The sequence below is a fragment of the Thrips palmi genome, unplaced genomic scaffold (assembly GCF_012932325.1).
Source record: "Thrips palmi isolate BJ-2018 unplaced genomic scaffold, TpBJ-2018v1 HiC_scaffold_10, whole genome shotgun sequence".
In the NCBI taxonomy this organism is placed as follows: domain Eukaryota; kingdom Metazoa; phylum Arthropoda; class Insecta; order Thysanoptera; family Thripidae; genus Thrips; species Thrips palmi.
The window spans coordinates 6,886,236-6,903,288 of record NW_023144621.1 but is presented as its reverse complement, the minus strand read 5'-3'; the positions used below and the strand labels follow the sequence as shown (position 1 = coordinate 6,903,288).

Below are 17,053 nucleotides of genomic sequence, written 5' to 3'. Positions count from 1 at the left end.
AACAAAAAACCCAACAAAACAACCCTGTTGAAAACCCTAACAAAGGTGATTGATGAAAATAATACTTCTTCATGGTGAGACACTAGATCAGGCTTCTAATGTGAAATAAGAATGTATCTATTGTGCTTAATAAAAAATGTTTTTTTTAGTAGAAAATCTAGAAAATAATAGATTGTTTCACCAACTAAGCAGCGCAGCAAGAACAGCAACTTTTCCTTACCGACATGCAGATGACCCACACATTGGAGCCTTTATTGATTATTGTGCTTGGGTTGGAATATGTATCCTTCAGAATGAAAATTAGTTAAAAGTTGTGAAGAACTGCTCCAAAATGTAAGACAATTGTAGTGCTGTTTTAATGAAATGTGTGCTTTGTTATGTACGTCTTGTAATCTTTCTTAAACCTGGGATCAAGTGTGCCCCAGCAGAAAATAGAGGGGCACCACTTGAGAAGTCGTAACAACTGATTGATGAATTGAAAAGCTAGTTCTACATACAGATCGACGATGGTGAACAGCTCAGAGAGGAAACGGCAACAACAACAACCAGCAGCCAACGACAACGACAGCAGGCAAGATGAAAAATAGAATCGTGAGAAACGCGGTCCCCCCGCGATGACCTTACTTATATTAGTACCTCTCTTGATACGATCACAGGTATTGTAGTTTGAGCCAGGTACTGGAGGTAGTTTGCGATTGGGTGGAGCAATATAGCCAAGCTCGTCGTGAAGATCAGGTCGCTGCTTGCCCATTGTTTGGCCCATTGTGCCGGGCATGGACTGGTTGTAGACAACATCATCTGCAAATGCGCAAACATATAAATTTGCATCCAATAATTTAAAATGTATAACACCCAGAGCAAAAATATTAATTGCTACAGATAGTATCAGACAAGTTGATGGTTATGAACACAAGAGGCTCTTCCTCTCCAATAAAAGCTGTGCTAGTATTTTACACTAGCAAGTACCTCTCAGGCGAGTTTGTTCGGGGCCACGAGAGCGTCGGGAAATAGCCACACAAATTACAATCATGCCGACCAAAAGAACTACAATGGTAGCGGCCACTGGGACGACTACGTTCAAGTCCATCCAGTCTGGGATCCAGGGGAAATATTCATTTACATTGATGAGGCCTCGTTCTGGCGGGGCAATAGTTCCTGAAAAATAAAATGAAAAATGTTTGGAACAACCTGTTGCTCACCTTTATCTTGAGAGCTTTTCCCCTTCATGACGCAAATGACAATTATAGCGATGATGATGACTAAAGTCGCAGCAGCCACTGGCACCACCAGATTCAAATTTGCAAGAATGAACGTCAAAGGGGTCTCTGCATTGCTCTGAGTCATGTCTCTAGGCGGGGAAATAGTACCTGAAACATTCCAAGGTGTTAGCTCAGGATTTGGTCCAAAAAAATCTAGTTTTCCATAAGGGATAGTTCGTGATAGAACAGAGGTGTAAAGTACTAAACATGAGTAGAATTGCCTTGGAATATTTCAGGTTGATTAGATTTCACCTCAAAACGTAACATAAATCAACAAATTGACAATCCCAAAAAATTAATTTTTCAAAAGAAAAATAGAACTTAGAATATAGATGACACTTGCTGAAAATTATTTTAGAGAGTTCAACACAAGACAATTAAAATCCATTAAAGGAAAACAGGACAAAAAAAAATCTTACCTCCTGTGACGGTCAGGGTAGCAAATTCGTACTCAGCCACAGTAAAACCAGCATTGTTGTGAGCAGTAACTCGTAAATGGTACCACTGAGCAGGCTCCAAATCACCAACTCCAAAATTGGCATTGGGCTTGACGTTGTTTGCAACCTGATTCCAGTTCCTCTCATTCCTGAGAAAGAAATTAATTTTTTATCAAATTATTTAGAGTGAAACACTAACATGTTTAGCACCCACTCAACATGCAGATTGTACTGGAAAAGTCTGAAACTTACTTCTTCTTGTGCTCAATGACAAAATAATTCATAGAGCAGCCACCATCTTGCCAAGCTCCTAGATGTAAAGTGACAGATGTGCTCTGAACCTCAATAAAGTTACGAGCTTCAGGGCTGATTGGTTTGGAGCCTTTGGTTGATGCAGTCAAGATGTCAGTCTCATCACCGATTCCAATGCTGATGGCAAAAAGATTGTGATTTTAATCAGATTCAAGCGCTGATCAGGCATAAATTTTCAAAACCACAAACCTGTTAAATGCGTTGACAACCATCTGGTATTTTAGTCCACAGCCAAGTTCCTGAAGGGTGTATTTGGCTTCATCAGCGGGCACTTGCACAGTTTCCCAGTCACCGTATTCTGGCTTGTACCGGACAGTGTAACCACTAATGGGCTCTTTGTCCGATGCATGTGGTTTCATCTTCATTGTAATGGAATTGGTTGTAGTCATTGCCACAACAATTTGAGGTGTGTGAGGTGGAGCTAAATACATAAACACAAGCAGTCTTTAAACTGAAACTAAAATAGATTAAAGAGCTCAAAAATAAAAATAAATTACACCCAAACGCACCATGAACAACTAGCTGATGAGTGACAGTGTCCTTTCCGAAACTATTTTCCACTGAGCAAACATACTCTCCAGCATCCTCGCGAGTTACTCCCATTACCATCAAGCCTCCTTCAACAATACGGAAGTGTGGGTTGTCACCAGGGGCAAGTGATTGTCCCTTCACTGTCCATTTGACCTCTGGCTCAGGTAGGCCGACGGAGAGGCAAGGCAGTTTCAGATTTTCACGGTATTTGCCAGTAAAGATGCGATCAAAGGAAGCAATTTTGGCAGGAACTGCAAAGAGAAGAACATTAAAAAAATGAAGGCACAGGTAGCTAAACTCAAAATACATCAAAATTTAATATACATACTCCTGGCATTTGGTGCAATCATCACAGAGTTAGATGGTGGGCCTTCACCCATGACAGTGCTTGCGGTCACCCAGAATTCATATTGGCCATTTTTCTTCATATCCTTAACTTCAAAGCTTGTCTCAGAGTACTCTACAGTGTTCTTCTTCTGCAAAAACAAATGAAAAGTAACTTCAGCCAGTAAAGCACAACAGATTTTTTAAAAATATTTTCTTAAAAAGGAGGACACTTACGACATCTTTTCCTTCATCATCTCCGGCTCGCATGTAAACAGTGTACTGAGATATGGCACCATTAGGCCTTGTGGGAGCCTTCCAGCTAATCAGCACTGACTCTTCAGATTTCACTAAACCTTTGACAGCAGCTGGAGCCTCAGGAACTAAAAGAGAACACATTTGTAAAACAAGTGATTTGCTGCAATTTTCTCAAGTGGCAAAATAAGGGGATAATAGGACATACCATCTTGCTCAGTTTGGCAGTGGATAGGGCTGCTTGCAACACCATCACCTCCAGATGTGTAGGCGAGAACCATCATGCTGTAGTTGGTGTACTTTTGGAGTCCGTGGAGGATTGTCTCACTAGATGCAGTTTTCATGGTCAATTTTGTGCTTTCATCTGGTAATAAAGAGGAAAGAGGAAAGGAAACACAGTTAACCAAAGCACTTCAGTTGTAACCGCATTACATTACTTGCAACAAGTCACAGTATTTCATACCATTCCAGGTATCCGTGGGCCCATATACAACTTTGTAGCCTTGAATGACACCATTGGCTGAGGTAAGAGGTGGCGACACCCAGCGCATACGAATCGTTTGGGAGGTGAGAGTAGTGCAGGTGGTGTCAGTTGGTGGCATCTCAGGCTTGCCTTCAGCAGTGTACTGGCGAACTTCCTCAGACATGGGACCAGCCCCAACCTTGTTAAAGGCTTGAATGACAACTGAGTACTGAGTGTAGGTCCTAAATAGCATTTAAAAAAAAAAAGGGATCATAATTAGAAAAACACAAAAATGACTGACAATACAATAATATTTTTAAGCTGACAACTAAACTTACTTGAGGTTGTTGATGACTAGATGGTGTTCCTTTCCTTCTTCCTTGGAGAATTCAACAGTCTCAAAGATATATTTCTTGTCCGAAGTAGCTAGTTTGTATCCAACATAGTAGCCCAGGATTTCGCCATTCCACTCCTCCCTTTCTGGGGGCTTCCACAAAACCTTCAGGCTGGTCTGGTCAGTAGACTCCACTCGCACATTTGTTGGTGGGCCAGAGGGTGCTACAGAAAATTTTGTTATTACACTCCTGAATTTACTATTTCTAGTAAGAACAATTTTATATTTTCACCAACTTACCCTCTTCAGCAGTTATAATAGTGACGGTGTCAGATGGGTCAGAGGGTCCAATTTCGTTCTCAGCAACAATACGAACATGGTAGGTGGTAGCAGGCCGCAGGTTGATGACATGAGCGATTACTTGTTGTCCAGGTACAAGCACACGATCAATGTCCATTTCCCAAGAGCCTGAAATTTTTAAAAAGCATTATTTGGAGAACAAATTAGTTTTCTTATCTGACACTGAAAGATATTATAGGAAGTGTCTACTTCTACCACATCGCTATCCCACCTTTTGAAACTTTGTGCTCAATCAAATAGTGCTTGATAGCAGAGTTTCCATCATAAGGAGCAGCCCATGAAAGTTGAACTGAGCGGCCAGATTTGTCTAAAACCTTCAAGCCGTAAGGTGCCTCTGGATTCTCTGTAAAATTGAATAGAAGTGGTGAAAATTCAGATAAAACTATTGTATGACATCTATCGAACTTAATTCTATTGACAAACCTTGAACGATCAAGTTGATGCTTGTGTCATCACTGCCAAAGGCGTTTGTGGCAACACATGAGAAAAGAGCTGAATCGCTTCGTTCAGTTCGTTTGATGCTCAGGTCTGATCCAACTCGATCTGACAGATTTTCCTCACGAATAGTGTACCTAGAAGATTTTAAGATTTTATTAGTCTTGATTCTTGGTTATGCCAGCAGAATCCCTGTGGTCTCAATAAAGCCAATAACATTTCTTATCTGGGCAATAAATAAGATGTATGCCTTACTTGTTGTTGTTGGTCGGTTCAATGCGCTGGTTGTTCTTGTTCCACAGAATTCCAATTGGTTTCTCGCCCTTGGCTTCACACTGAAGAACAGATGGCTCTCCTCGTCTTGCAGTTTGGTTGCGCATTTTAATGTCAAAAGTTGGGGGAGCTGAAACACAGTACAAACTATTAAAGGGAGTGCACTCTCTTTTAGGAGATGCTTCATCATTTTCTGAAAAATTTCCAGTCACCTTGAACACTAATCATTATAACCGCAGAGAGTCCTGAGCCGATCCCATTCACTGCCTCACAAAGGTAGTAGCCATGACTGCTCTTCTGGATGTTGTTGATGAACAGAGTACCATCTTCCACTTTGATATCAGGGTTGTTCATTTTCAGGTCTTTGTAGTCACCAGGGGTGTCACCTGAAAATTCCAATATTATCAGGCCATGTTCTGATTTCAAACCAAAACGTCTAAAATTATTGACATGGGTAAAAATGTTACATACCAGCAGCTCGCTTCCATGTGACTGAAGGTTTTGGGAAGCCATCAGCTTTGCACTCAATTTTGGCATCACTGCCTTGAGCAAAAGCCTTGTCAGTGGGTTCAAGAATCCAGCGGGGTGGAACTGCAGCAGAACAATACAGAGATTAGTACAGGGATCCATAACCACCTTCCAGTAGCATGGAAAGTGGTCTGCAAGAAACATGGGCTGGATATTTAAATGAAACACTGTCGCTTCATTTAACTTATTCCAAGCCATGTATTACTTCATTCATAATTCCAAATTTAAGTACTATTAACTAATGTTATCATGCAAATTAAAACCATGCAAAGCTTTAGGCAGCAAAAAAAAAACACACAAAATAAAAACAACCCAATGACATGCAGGCAAAAGAAATTTATACAATTTGATACAGCGCTGGATAGATTACTTATCAAGTATAAAATAAAATGTTGTCAAAAGAAGATGTTAAAACTAAAGACATGGCATGCAAGTTAACAAATAACAGATACAAATTAAAACCACCAGACTACAAACCATATCCACACACAAGAAACAGATGAAAAAAAACAAAAAAAAAACTGAAAGACAATGCTTTAGACAAAACACAACAAAGGATAGGAAACATGAAGGTCAACACTTGTACAATGATTACCAACAACTCATGCAATTTTCTACAGACTGACCATCTACAATACAAACAGAAGCAAAACATAAATAACAAGCAAAATTAGGGGAAAGGGAAGGGGAGGGGAAAGGGAGGATTATTTCTTGGAGGAATGCACTGAGTTGTCAAGAGTTGAGAACAGAGATTGCGAGAAGTTGGCCAATGTTTATGAGCAAATGGAGTTCCGAATACAATCGATGAAACAAAAATAGAGTAGTTCACAGGAATGATGACAAAGGCAGATAAAAGTTGACCTGAGCAACTGAACGGCAACACCAAAATTTCAAAGACGAGACAAGCAGACCAATCCTAGAATTGCTGTAGACAAATAAAAAAATAAACTCTGCATCAAGACCTTATAGAGAGGAAGAAGGGAAAAAAATGTGTTGCTCTTTATGATTTGCTTTCTGGAACAAGCATTTCAGGAATTTTATAATTTGGCAGCAAACAAACAAAACAACTATGTATTACAACCACCATGAATCTAGGTTTACTCTGGAAACTAGGAAAATAATAAATGGCTTGTTAGGGTAGGGTATGAGAGATTGGCTGGATCCAAAGTACATAATAAGAGTATGGAGCTGCCCACTACTTGGAATTTTGATTTTAATACAACATTATCAAGCAGATATACACAGCAATTGTACCCTTGACTATGAGTTCTGCTGATCGGTGTGCCTGTCCTCCATCATTGGCAGCCAGGCATGTGTAAACGCCAGCATGTCGAAAAGTGACACTCTGAACAATCAGTAAACTTGTTTGTCGGCCCACTGCCACTGCAGATAATCCCATGGATGGTATGATCGGTTCGCCACCCAGTGTCCATGAAAATGTCATAGGCTGATCCCCTTTGGAGGCCACGCAAGTGAGTTGGACGTAATCTCCCTCACTTGCATAATCGGATGAAAAAGAAAGTGGCAGAAGGGCTGGAATTTCTATCAGGAACAAAATAGGACAGAATCGATTCAGTGATTATAGACAGGATTGTGCTTGGGATTGTGCTGTCCAGAGGAGAAAAAGGTTCAGTGCTATCCAAATTTCCTTTCCAATTCCTTTCTTTTGTAGTTTTCCCAAAAATTTGTGTATACTAGCCGCCATTTTTCAGTGCTACAAATGTGAGGTTCATGAGAGGAAAATAAATTCATTTAAAATCGGGATTACATATAAAGCAAAATATAGACAGCATCTAATTCTCAACATAACAAAAAACTGTCAAGATTTGAAAAAATAAATTAAAAAATCTACATTTTAAATAAAATGTGGGCATGCTACTTGGAATGCACACAACTCTAAAGTTACAACAAGGGAAATTGAATACAAACTTAAAAAAATATGACTTTATAGTACCCTTTACTCGTAGGACTGAAGAATGAGTTGACATTCCAGCCTCATTTCGAGCCTCACAAGTGTAGTTAGCAGCATCATGAAGACTAAGTCGAGGAAGTAAAAGAATGGAAGTGAAATCATCTAGTTGCTGAATACGTTTAGAATCAGACTGAAGAGGAAGGCCATCTTTCAGCCAATTGAAATGAACAGGGAGGTCCCCGGCTAGAATTGTGCACATCACTTTGGTTGTGGTGCCCCCATTTACTCCTTGTGAGTTGAAAGAAAATGGTTCAATTTGAGGTTTTTCTGTAGGATCAAAAGAAAACAAGCCCAATGATATAATGGGTATTGCCAGCTCTACACCTTTCTGCACAATCTAAAAATAGGGAGGATGTTTCAATACATTAAGTCTAGTGTGGAAACCACTGCAAACAAAGCAAGATGCAAGACAAAAATATTACAAATGAGGATTCACACATCAACGTAAGTCTAACAAATAAAGCTAAGAGCTCAAAACATCAAAATCTTGAGAAATGACTCAAGTACCCTTCACTTTCAGCTCTGATGAATGACTGACATTGCCAGCATTATTGGAGGCAACACAAGAATATGACCCCGAATCGGATAATGACAACTGAGAAAGTGATAAGATTGCCGTATAGTCATCCAGCTGGTGAGTTTTGGCATTACTCTTCTCAATTTTTTCACCGTCCTTAAACCACATTATATTCATAGGAAGATCTCCAGACAGCACCACACACATCAGTCTTGTCGAGGTCCCTCCCATCGCTCCTTCATCATCAAATCCAAAGGGCTGAATTTTTGGTTCAACTGAAATGTAGCAGTAATTTTCCGCATGAGTACAATGGTTTCCACACTATCTACACCCAACACCTGTCTTAAAGTTTAGATAGATAACTTGACAATCTGCGAAGAAAAGTTAGTTCACAGAAAATGCCATACGAACATCATGCTTTCGCAAGAGCACAAAAGACAATCATCATACACCATGCCCCACTGCTTCAAACACATTGCAATTGATGAGACAGAGAGATAGGGATTCACATGTGCATGCCGCAGGCTTCGCCTCCTTCACAACATCGTAGCCTTTCATTTCATGCTCCTGAATGGGGCGTACCAAAAATATCTAAGGCTGCAGTGTGGTTCACCACACCTGCAGCATTCTTTGCAATGCATGTATAGTTTCCTGTGTGAGCTGCAGATGTGGGGTCTATAAGAAGGGTGCTGGTGCGGCCGAACTTGTTGGTTCTGATTCCTTCCTTAGCCGTGACTATGTCCCCCTCAAAGCTCCAGAACAGTTCTAGTGGCTGATCCCCCTCCGAAACAAAGCATGTTATTTGGGCAGCTTGTCCTGCGTATATTGGAGTGGATCCAAACTCAAAGGGAATAATCTTGGGGAGAACTGAAAAAAGAGTAATTTGTGGTCCAATAGTTTTCGCACAGTCACAAGAGACAACAAAAGCACCAAGATCCTCCAAGAAAGGGCAACAAATACACCTAGAGCCTCTACATCCAATCATGCTTGCTAGGCATAATACAGCGTGCTGGAAACACAAAAGTGACAAAACAATCAAATTAATGAGTCACACCATTAACTGCCAGTTCTGTAGTTTCCACCGATAATCCTGCTTTATTTTTGGCAAAGCACGAGTAGTTTCCAATGTGCACCGCAGAAACTGGCTCAATCATTAGGACACTGACACGCTTCCCCATGGATGAGATTGATACACCATTCTTGTCATCCGATAGGGGCTGGCCATTAAACTTCCAAGACAAGTCTATGGGTAGATCCCCATGTGATGCAGTGCACTGCAGGGTAGCGGACTCGCCTTCTTGAAAAACATCCTCACCAAAGTTCAGGGGGGATATTTTTGGAGGAACTGTAATCCCATTTAAAAGAAATAATACATTGAAATATTTAAATTAAATCAGTCCTGAAAATGTTATTATAATGTACAGTAAATAATTATGGAAAGTAGCATATTCTTGTTAGTCTTTCCAATTTTTGCCCATTTGAAGGTAAATCCTCTGCCTAAGTTAAGTGTTATCAGAAGAGAAGTCATCCACAATAACCATATGTATCCCACAGCACAGAAGACGATAAAAAAAGCAATCCATGGAACCACCGCCACTGTTAGGACTGCACACCAATGTGACAAAATTGTGAAAAATTTTGCAGCAAGCTCAAATGAGTTAACCACAGACCGTTGACAACAAGTCTTGTTGTGTACTGCGCAGTGGCGGCCCGGTTTCGTGCCTCGCAGGTGTAGTTCCCAGCATGGTTGCCTGTCATCGACTCAATTGTGAGTAGAATGAGTCGATGGTTTATTTCTGCCACCGATACGTCATGAAGGGCTCGGGACACAACTCTCCCATTGATCAACCAACGAAGCCGCAGAGGTAAGTCTCCATCAGAGACAGTACACTGAAGAGTTGCTGACATTCCACTAGAAAAACGCTCATCGCCAAAGGAAAATGGAATGATTTTGGGGCCAACTAAAATAAAATAGAAAAGGAAAATGGTAGTTAGCAACGACTTAGTAAGGACACAGTGTCACACTTGCATCAGCCAACATCAGACAATAGTAATGGACACATAAGACAAAGAAAGGGTAAGGACAAACATGATTTTCCAAGTCAACTCCAAGTTAGTTCCAAAACAGCAGATGCAGACACAGAGTCATTGTTAAATTCCTCAGACAGTGGCATTAGTAATTCAAGCCTACATTTGGATGAAGAAAATAAAGCAAATAAATCATCTGAGTTAAGAATGTAATTTCACACAGACTAAATTTTTGCTACAATTGTCTCATCTATCATTTGGTAAGTGTAAAAAATAATGCCTGTCTTAGGAATGCGGGGAAGTCACTCCATGCACCTGGACACGCCATTTTTGGCACAGAGTATTGGCGCTTAAGCATGTGGGGTGGCATGAGCACTTGGCGGAGCAAGTGGCGTTTGCACAGGTCACAAACCATTAATAATGAGTTCAGTTGAGTGTCGAGCCACGCCAGCATCATTGCTTGCCTCACAAGAGTAGTTGCCAGCATGGCTGCCACTGACCGACTCTATAGCCAGCACGCTCATCCGTCTGTTTATTCTGCTGATGGTGACATCATGGAGCGAAAGGGAAACATACTGCCCATTGATAGACCATCGTTGGCGAACAGGTAGGTCACCCTCTGAGACCACACACTGAACGCTCACTGACTGGCCAGTGAGAAATGCGTCCTCACCGAAAGTGAAAGGTATTAATTTGGGGGGAACTGAAGAAAAGTGAATTTGAAACAGAAATACAAATAAAAGAATTAACCATAGAACAAAGCAGCCTACATATTTGAACATAGCATGCTTGTTTCCGAATGATTGGAGATGTGGAAAGGCTATTTTTCAAAAGAAGAAACTTGGCTATTTCTTTTTATAGTACCTTTAGAAAAGGTAACTGATAGACTCAGTAAAATAAAAATTAGGTTTTAGACAAGAAAATTTGGAATACATCCACAAAACCAAACACCGAATTCACTACATTCATTAACAGCCACAGCACAACCAGCCCGGTGAAAAAATATCTGTTGATAAAGACAAACCATTAACAATCAACTCTGATGAAAAGCTGGCTGTACCAGCAGTATTCTTCCCTTCACAAGTGAAATTCCCCACATGTTTTGCAGACACAGCATCAATGCTAAGCATTGTGGCTCGTTTCCCGAACATGGCGGTCGAAATTTCAGGGTGTGAGGCTGGAATAGGCTCTCCGTTGAACAGCCAGCGTAGCGTCAGGGGCAGGTCGCCTTCCAGAATCGAACACTGAAGCGTAGCAGACTGGCCAGCGTGGAACGCTTCCTCTCCGAAAGAGAACGGCATCATCTTGGGTGGAACTGACAAAGACACAGCAAGGTGAGCACCCAACTGCAGGCAGACCTCTCAGGTAGGGGGAAGGACACGGTGGGGAGGGAAGAGGGCGGGGGCGAGTATGCATCTGCGGAAACCACCACACACCAACTATCTACACAGCGGAAAGGAAGTCCCAGGCGGCGAGTTGCGGGTACCGTTCACTTTGAGGGGGGCCGTGTGCTCCACGACGGCGGCCTTGTTCCTGGCCATGCAGGTGTAGTTCCCCGAGTGGGCCGCGGACACGGACTCGATGGTAAGAACGCTGTTGCGCGTGCCCATCCTCTCCGTGGAGATGCCGGGCGGCAGGCTGGCGTCCGCAGCCGCCTCGTTGCCGCCCGGGACGAGGCGGCCGTCGAAGCGCCAGGACACGGTGAGGGGGAGGTCACCGCGAGACACGTAGCAAGACAGCTGCACGCTGTCGCCGGCGAACGCCTCGGCCTCGAACGCGAACGGGGTGATGTGCGGGGGCACTGCGGGAAAGAGACAGCTCGGCGATCAGCGGGAGTCGAACCCTCGACCGACGGCACGCAGCGACCAGCACCACGACGACGACCATCTTCCAGGGGCAGTGGGCGGGGCCAGTTAGGGAGGAGGGAAATGACGTGCTTTCCAAAATCGCGATAACAAAATAACAGAACAGCGCCCACAACCAGAGCAATCTACAGTCACCCGGCCGGGCGGCCAGCCCGATTTGCTTGGCAGTACCGTTGACGTGCACGGGGGCGGCCATCGTGACGGCGCCGGCGCGGTTCGCCGCCGTGCACTCGAAGGCCCCGCTGTGCTCCGCCGCCGCCGACGTGATGGTCAGGATGCTGGAGCGGTCCCCCATGGGCACCACCTCCACCCCGGCCAGCCGGGACAGCGGCGCGCCCTCGAAGCTCCACGAGATGTTGAGCGGCCGGTCCCCCTTGGACACGTGGCAGTTGAGCTGCACGCTGTCGCCCATGTTGACCTCCTCGTCGAGCGCGAAGGGCATCACGTGGGGCAGGACTGGAGAGAGAGAACGTTTTCGAGCGGGGTTCGAACCGCGGACTTGGACCTAGCGTGGGACAGTGTGGGGAGGGGAAGGGGTAGGGGGTGAGAAGAGGCCAAGCACAGAAACCACTACGCCACGCCACAGCATGCCTCCACCAGCGAGCCGCACCGTTGACGTGCACGGGCGCCGAGTGCTCCGACACGCCCGCCGAATTGGCGGCCCTGCACGTGTAGTTGCCGCTGTGCGCCGCCGACGCCGACGTGATGGTCAGGATGCTGGTCTTCTCGTTGACGGCCAGCACCTCGACGCCGTCCTCGGCGCGCACCGGCCGGCCCTGGAAGGTCCACGAGACGCGGAGCGGCCGGTCCCCCTTGGAGACGTGGCAGTTGAGCTGCGCGCTGTCGCCCATGTTGACCTCCTCGTCGAGCGCGAAGGGCAGGATGTGGGGGAGGACTAGGCAAAACACGGCACCGTCAGCCAGGCAGCCTGGCACCAGGGAAAGGGTTCGCGACCGCTTGGCCGGCTACCTCGCAGACGGCGCACCCCTAGCACGCCATCCTGGAAGGCCTCCCGGAAGCACCCCCCGGTTTGTACGTGTAGCAGAGGGACAGGGAGGGGCGGGCCCAAAGACAGAGAAAGAAGGCAGCAAACTCAAAGTAAACAAGTAATCCAACCGCCGCTTGGCACACAGCAACCCACACACACGCACGCCGCACGCGAAAGGCGGTCTCCCCGTACCGTTCACTTCCAGGTACGCCGTGTGCTCCGCGACCCCCGCCGCGTTGGTGGCCCTGCACGTGTAGCTGCCCGCGTGCCCCGGCGCCACGCTGGCGATGGTGAGGAAGCGCGTGTGCGCGCCGAACATGGCCGTGGCCACGCCGTCCGTCTCGGCAAGTACGTCCGAGCCGTTGCGTAGCCACTCGATGGCCACGGGCCGGTCGCCCTTCGGCACCTGGCACGCCAGCTCCACCATGTCGCCCGCGTTGACGGGGCCCTCCAGCTTGAAGGGAGTCATGTGCGGGGGCACTGTAAAGAGGACAGCGTGGGCACACTGGGCACACTGTGGGGGCGGAACGCTCCTTCGGGAACCCCGTGCGAGACGACGGGGAGCAAGTCGCTTTGTACAAGGCGCCGACGAGGGAGCCGAGGGAAGGGAGGCAAAGCAAATCAAGACGTATGTACAGCGGAGACAAGCCTTACTTGAACCGACTACGCCTACCACGGGCATACGCAACAGACTGCTGGTTCAGAGTGTACGGAGTGTGTACCCAGGACGTGGAGCTGCGTCGACGTGGACGCGCTGCCGCCGGGGTTGGCCGCCGTGCACGTGTACTCGCCGATGTGCTCGGCGCGCACCTGCTCGATGCTGAGCGTGGAGATGCGCGGGCCCAGCTTGGTCACCTGCACGCCGGGGTGCTTGGCGGCGTCCAGCGCGCGCCCGTCCAGCGCCCACGAGATGGTCAGCGGCATGTCGCCCTTCACCACCGTGCACTGAACGGCCGCCGTGTCGCCCTCGTTGACGGCCTCGTCACCGAACGTGAGCGCCAGGATCTGAGGGGGGACTGCGGCGAGGGGAGGGGAGGGTGCCCGTCAGAGGGTGCCCGTCAGAGGCGGCGGACACCCACTGGGGTTTCCAGTTTCAACGCAACCTCCAACACTCATATCACTTATGCCGAAGAAAAGCACGTAGAAAAATAGGAATAAACGCTGGAAAGCAATGGCTGTCTTTACACACTCGACACAGAAACACACAAAGTCAATCACTATCATGAAGAACCAGCGACGCGCACACACCTGCAGAGTCACTCACATACACACACTGTAATACACGAGGGGGCGGAAAGTGTAGTGGAAATGGTGGAAACTTAAAAAGACAAGCAGCAGAAAAAACAACGAGAACCAAATAGGCTACAGCGGGAGGCTAGCATCCATCTAACATCGTGACTGTACCCGCCACGTCGAGGATGGCGGACTGCGAGTGCTGGCCCGCCGCGTTGGAGGCCCTGCACTCGTACTCGCCGCCGTGGCCCGACTGCACCGACTCGACGCTCAGCATGCTGACGCGCTGGCCGGCGTTGGTCACCACCACGCCGCCGCCCGTTTCGAGCGGCGCGCCGTCGAAGAACCAGGCCAGCTTGACGGGGGCGTCGCCCTTCACCACGGTGCACTGCACCGCCACCGTGTCGCCCGCGTACGTGTACTTGTCCTCGCCGAAGCTGAGCGGCAGCACCTGCGGCGGGACTGTGGCCGCGGCCGACGTCAGAGAGGGGCAGGGTCAGGGGGTCATGGAGGAGAGGGTCATCTACGCGCGCAAACTACGACAACAAGCAGCCCGGTCGTCCGGCCGGCGTGGCCGCGGTGGCCGCCGCGTACCCTGCACGTTGAGCTCGGCCGTCTGCGTGTCCTGGCCCGCCTTGTTGGAGGCCCTGCACGAGTACTCGCCGCTGTGGCGAGCCTTGACCGCCTCCACGCTCAGCACGCTCGTCTTGTGGCCCGCCTTGGTCACCTCCATGTCGCCGCCGGCCTTCACCTCGGCGCCGTCGAAGTACCACGTGATGCTGATGGGCGCGTCCCCCTTCACCACGGTGCACTGCACGGCCACCGAGTCGCCCGCGTTCACGGGGTCGTCGCCGAAGGACAGCGCCAGGATCTGGGGGGCCACTGCACGCGGGGGGCGCGTCGTGAGATCGACAGGGGGAGGAGAGCGGGTGGGAGGGGAGCGGTGGGCCAGCACTACACACCAATGACACGGCAGAGTAAAAAACGAAAAGGCAACGCTATCCACGCGCTAAGTCCATGCTAGCGACGGGTACACTGCAAAAACACACAGCGCCCTACCCTGCACGTTGAGCTCCACCGACTGCGAGTCCTGGCCCGCCTTGTTCTTGGCCTTGCACGTGTACTCCCCGCTGTGGGCGGCCTGCACCGACTCCACGCTCAACATGCTGATCTTGGCGCCCGCCTTGGTCACCATGACCCCCTCGGCGCCCGCCTTCACCTCCCTGCCGTTGAAGTACCACGTGATGCTGATGGGCGCGTCCCCCTTGACCACCGTGCACTGCACCGCCGCCGTGTCCCCCGCGTTGATGGGGTCCTCGCCGAAAGACAGCGCCAGGATCTGCGGGGAAACTGCCGACCCACACGGCGCCTTGAGGATCACAGCTTGGATGGGCTGGGAGAGACGGGGAGGGAAAGGGGCGGGAACACCAGCCAAACTACGCGCAGCGCCTGTACTACGACTACACGTTCGTCTTCATACCCTGCACGTTCAGCACGGCGGTCTGTGTGTCCGAGCCCGCGCCGTTGGAGGCCCTGCACGAGTACTCCCCGCTGTGCCGCGCCTGCACCGACTCCACGCTCAGCACGCTGATCTTGCCGCCCAGCTTGTTGACCTCCACGCCCTCGCCGGCCGTCACCTCGCGCCCGTTCAAGTACCACGTGATGCTGATGGGCGCGTCGCCCTTCACCACCGTGCACTGCACCGCCGCCGTGTCGCCCGCGTTGATGGGGTCGTCGCCGAACGTGAGCGCCAGGATCTGGGGTGCCACTGCACGCCGGGGGCGTCAATTAGGGGTGTAGGGGAAGGGGTCGGGGGAAACTACAAGGCATCAAGACGTGCACCAACAGAAAAGAAGGCCAAACCGCCGCACTATGCTGACTACGCTGCCGCCACACACCCTGCACGTTGAGCACCACGGACTGCATGTCCTCCCCTGCCTTGTTCTTGGCCTTGCAGGTGTACTCGCCGCTGTGGGCGGCCTGCACCGACTCCACGCTCAGCGCGCTGATCTTCTTGCCCGTCTTGGTGACCTCCGTGCCCTTGGTGCCCGGCACCACCTCCACGCCGTTGAAGAACCACGTGATGCTGATGGGCGCGTCCCCCTTGACCACCGTGCACTGCACCGCCGCCGTGTCGCCCGCGTTGATGGGGTCGTCGCCGAAGGACAGCGCCAGGATCTGGGGTTGGACTGGCGGAACACGTGGCGTGACTCTCAGCGCCGTGCTCCTACACTACGAATGGGCTGAATTCCAGTGTCGGGGAGCGGGGAGGGGAACGTCCAGAGACGGAGACTACGCGCACAAGCTACTGCAGCCACACACTACTGCTGGTACAGTGGAAGTGTACCCAAGACGTCGAGCCGCGCCGACTGCCGGTCCTCGCCCGCCGCGTTCCTGGCCACACACGTGTACAGCCCGCGGTGCCTGGCCGCCACCGTCTCCACCGTGAGCGTCCGCACGCGGTTGCCCAGGCGGCCCACCTCCACGCCGTCGCCGGACTTGACCTCCACGCCGTCCCTGCTCCACGAGATCTCCACCGGCATGTCGCCCTTGATGACGGAGCACTGCACGGCCACGGCGTCGCCCGCGTTCACGGGGTCCTCGCCGAACGACAGCGGCGAGATGACGGGCGGCGCTGGGGGCAGCCAGCGCGGTCAGGGGGAGGTTGGCCACCGCGGTGGCGGGGAGGGAGGGAAGGGAACAAAACTACTCTGCTGCAAAGCACGCTGTTGCATACACGTACAAACACACACACACTACGACGCCCTACCCAGCACATCCAGGCGCGCCGACGCGGCCTCGGTGCCGGCGCGGTTCCTCGTCGTGCACGTGTAGTTGCCCCGGTGGCGCTCCGCCACTGGCTCGATGGTGAGCGTGCTGACGCGCTGCCCAGCCCTGCTGATGTCGACGCCGTCGTCGCCGGAGTGCACCTCGCGCCC

At 49.3% G+C, this 17,053-nt stretch overlaps 1 protein-coding gene across 42 annotated transcripts in view; it reads right to left on the bottom strand.

Annotated features, from left to right (window-relative positions):
* The window catches only part of LOC117638915 (Down syndrome cell adhesion molecule-like protein Dscam2), a 102,247-nt gene that overhangs the window by 9,855 nt on the left and 75,339 nt on the right, over nucleotides 1-17,053 (bottom strand). For 19 of the 42 annotated variants that reach the window (XM_034374101.1, XM_034374103.1, XM_034374096.1 and 16 more), the window contains 18 exons: nucleotides 11,515-11,829; nucleotides 5,455-5,574; nucleotides 5,196-5,369; nucleotides 4,966-5,113; nucleotides 4,699-4,847; nucleotides 4,487-4,618; nucleotides 4,216-4,383; nucleotides 3,920-4,139; nucleotides 3,582-3,823; nucleotides 3,327-3,482; nucleotides 3,101-3,246; nucleotides 2,868-3,015; nucleotides 2,518-2,790; nucleotides 2,198-2,429; nucleotides 1,949-2,125; nucleotides 1,679-1,845; nucleotides 967-1,155; nucleotides 637-798 (listed from right to left, as the gene is read on the bottom strand). In XM_034374101.1, the coding sequence (XP_034229992.1) occupies nucleotides 637-798; nucleotides 967-1,155; nucleotides 1,679-1,845; nucleotides 1,949-2,125; nucleotides 2,198-2,429; nucleotides 2,518-2,790; nucleotides 2,868-3,015; nucleotides 3,101-3,246; nucleotides 3,327-3,482; nucleotides 3,582-3,823; nucleotides 3,920-4,139; nucleotides 4,216-4,383; nucleotides 4,487-4,618; nucleotides 4,699-4,847; nucleotides 4,966-5,113; nucleotides 5,196-5,369; nucleotides 5,455-5,574; nucleotides 11,515-11,829 (3,318 nt within the window). Of the gene's footprint in view, nucleotides 1-624; nucleotides 799-966; nucleotides 1,156-1,199; nucleotides 1,368-1,678; nucleotides 1,846-1,948; nucleotides 2,126-2,197; nucleotides 2,430-2,517; nucleotides 2,791-2,867; nucleotides 3,016-3,100; nucleotides 3,247-3,326; nucleotides 3,483-3,581; nucleotides 3,824-3,919; nucleotides 4,140-4,215; nucleotides 4,384-4,486; nucleotides 4,619-4,698; nucleotides 4,848-4,965; nucleotides 5,114-5,195; nucleotides 5,370-5,454; nucleotides 5,575-8,582; nucleotides 8,868-9,054; nucleotides 9,346-9,670; nucleotides 9,962-11,052; nucleotides 11,344-11,514; nucleotides 11,830-14,708; nucleotides 14,997-15,594; nucleotides 15,883-16,012; nucleotides 16,304-17,053 lie in introns of all 42 variants that reach the window. The other 23 variants (XM_034374122.1, XM_034374121.1, XM_034374118.1 and 20 more) reach the window with 12 other exon arrangements.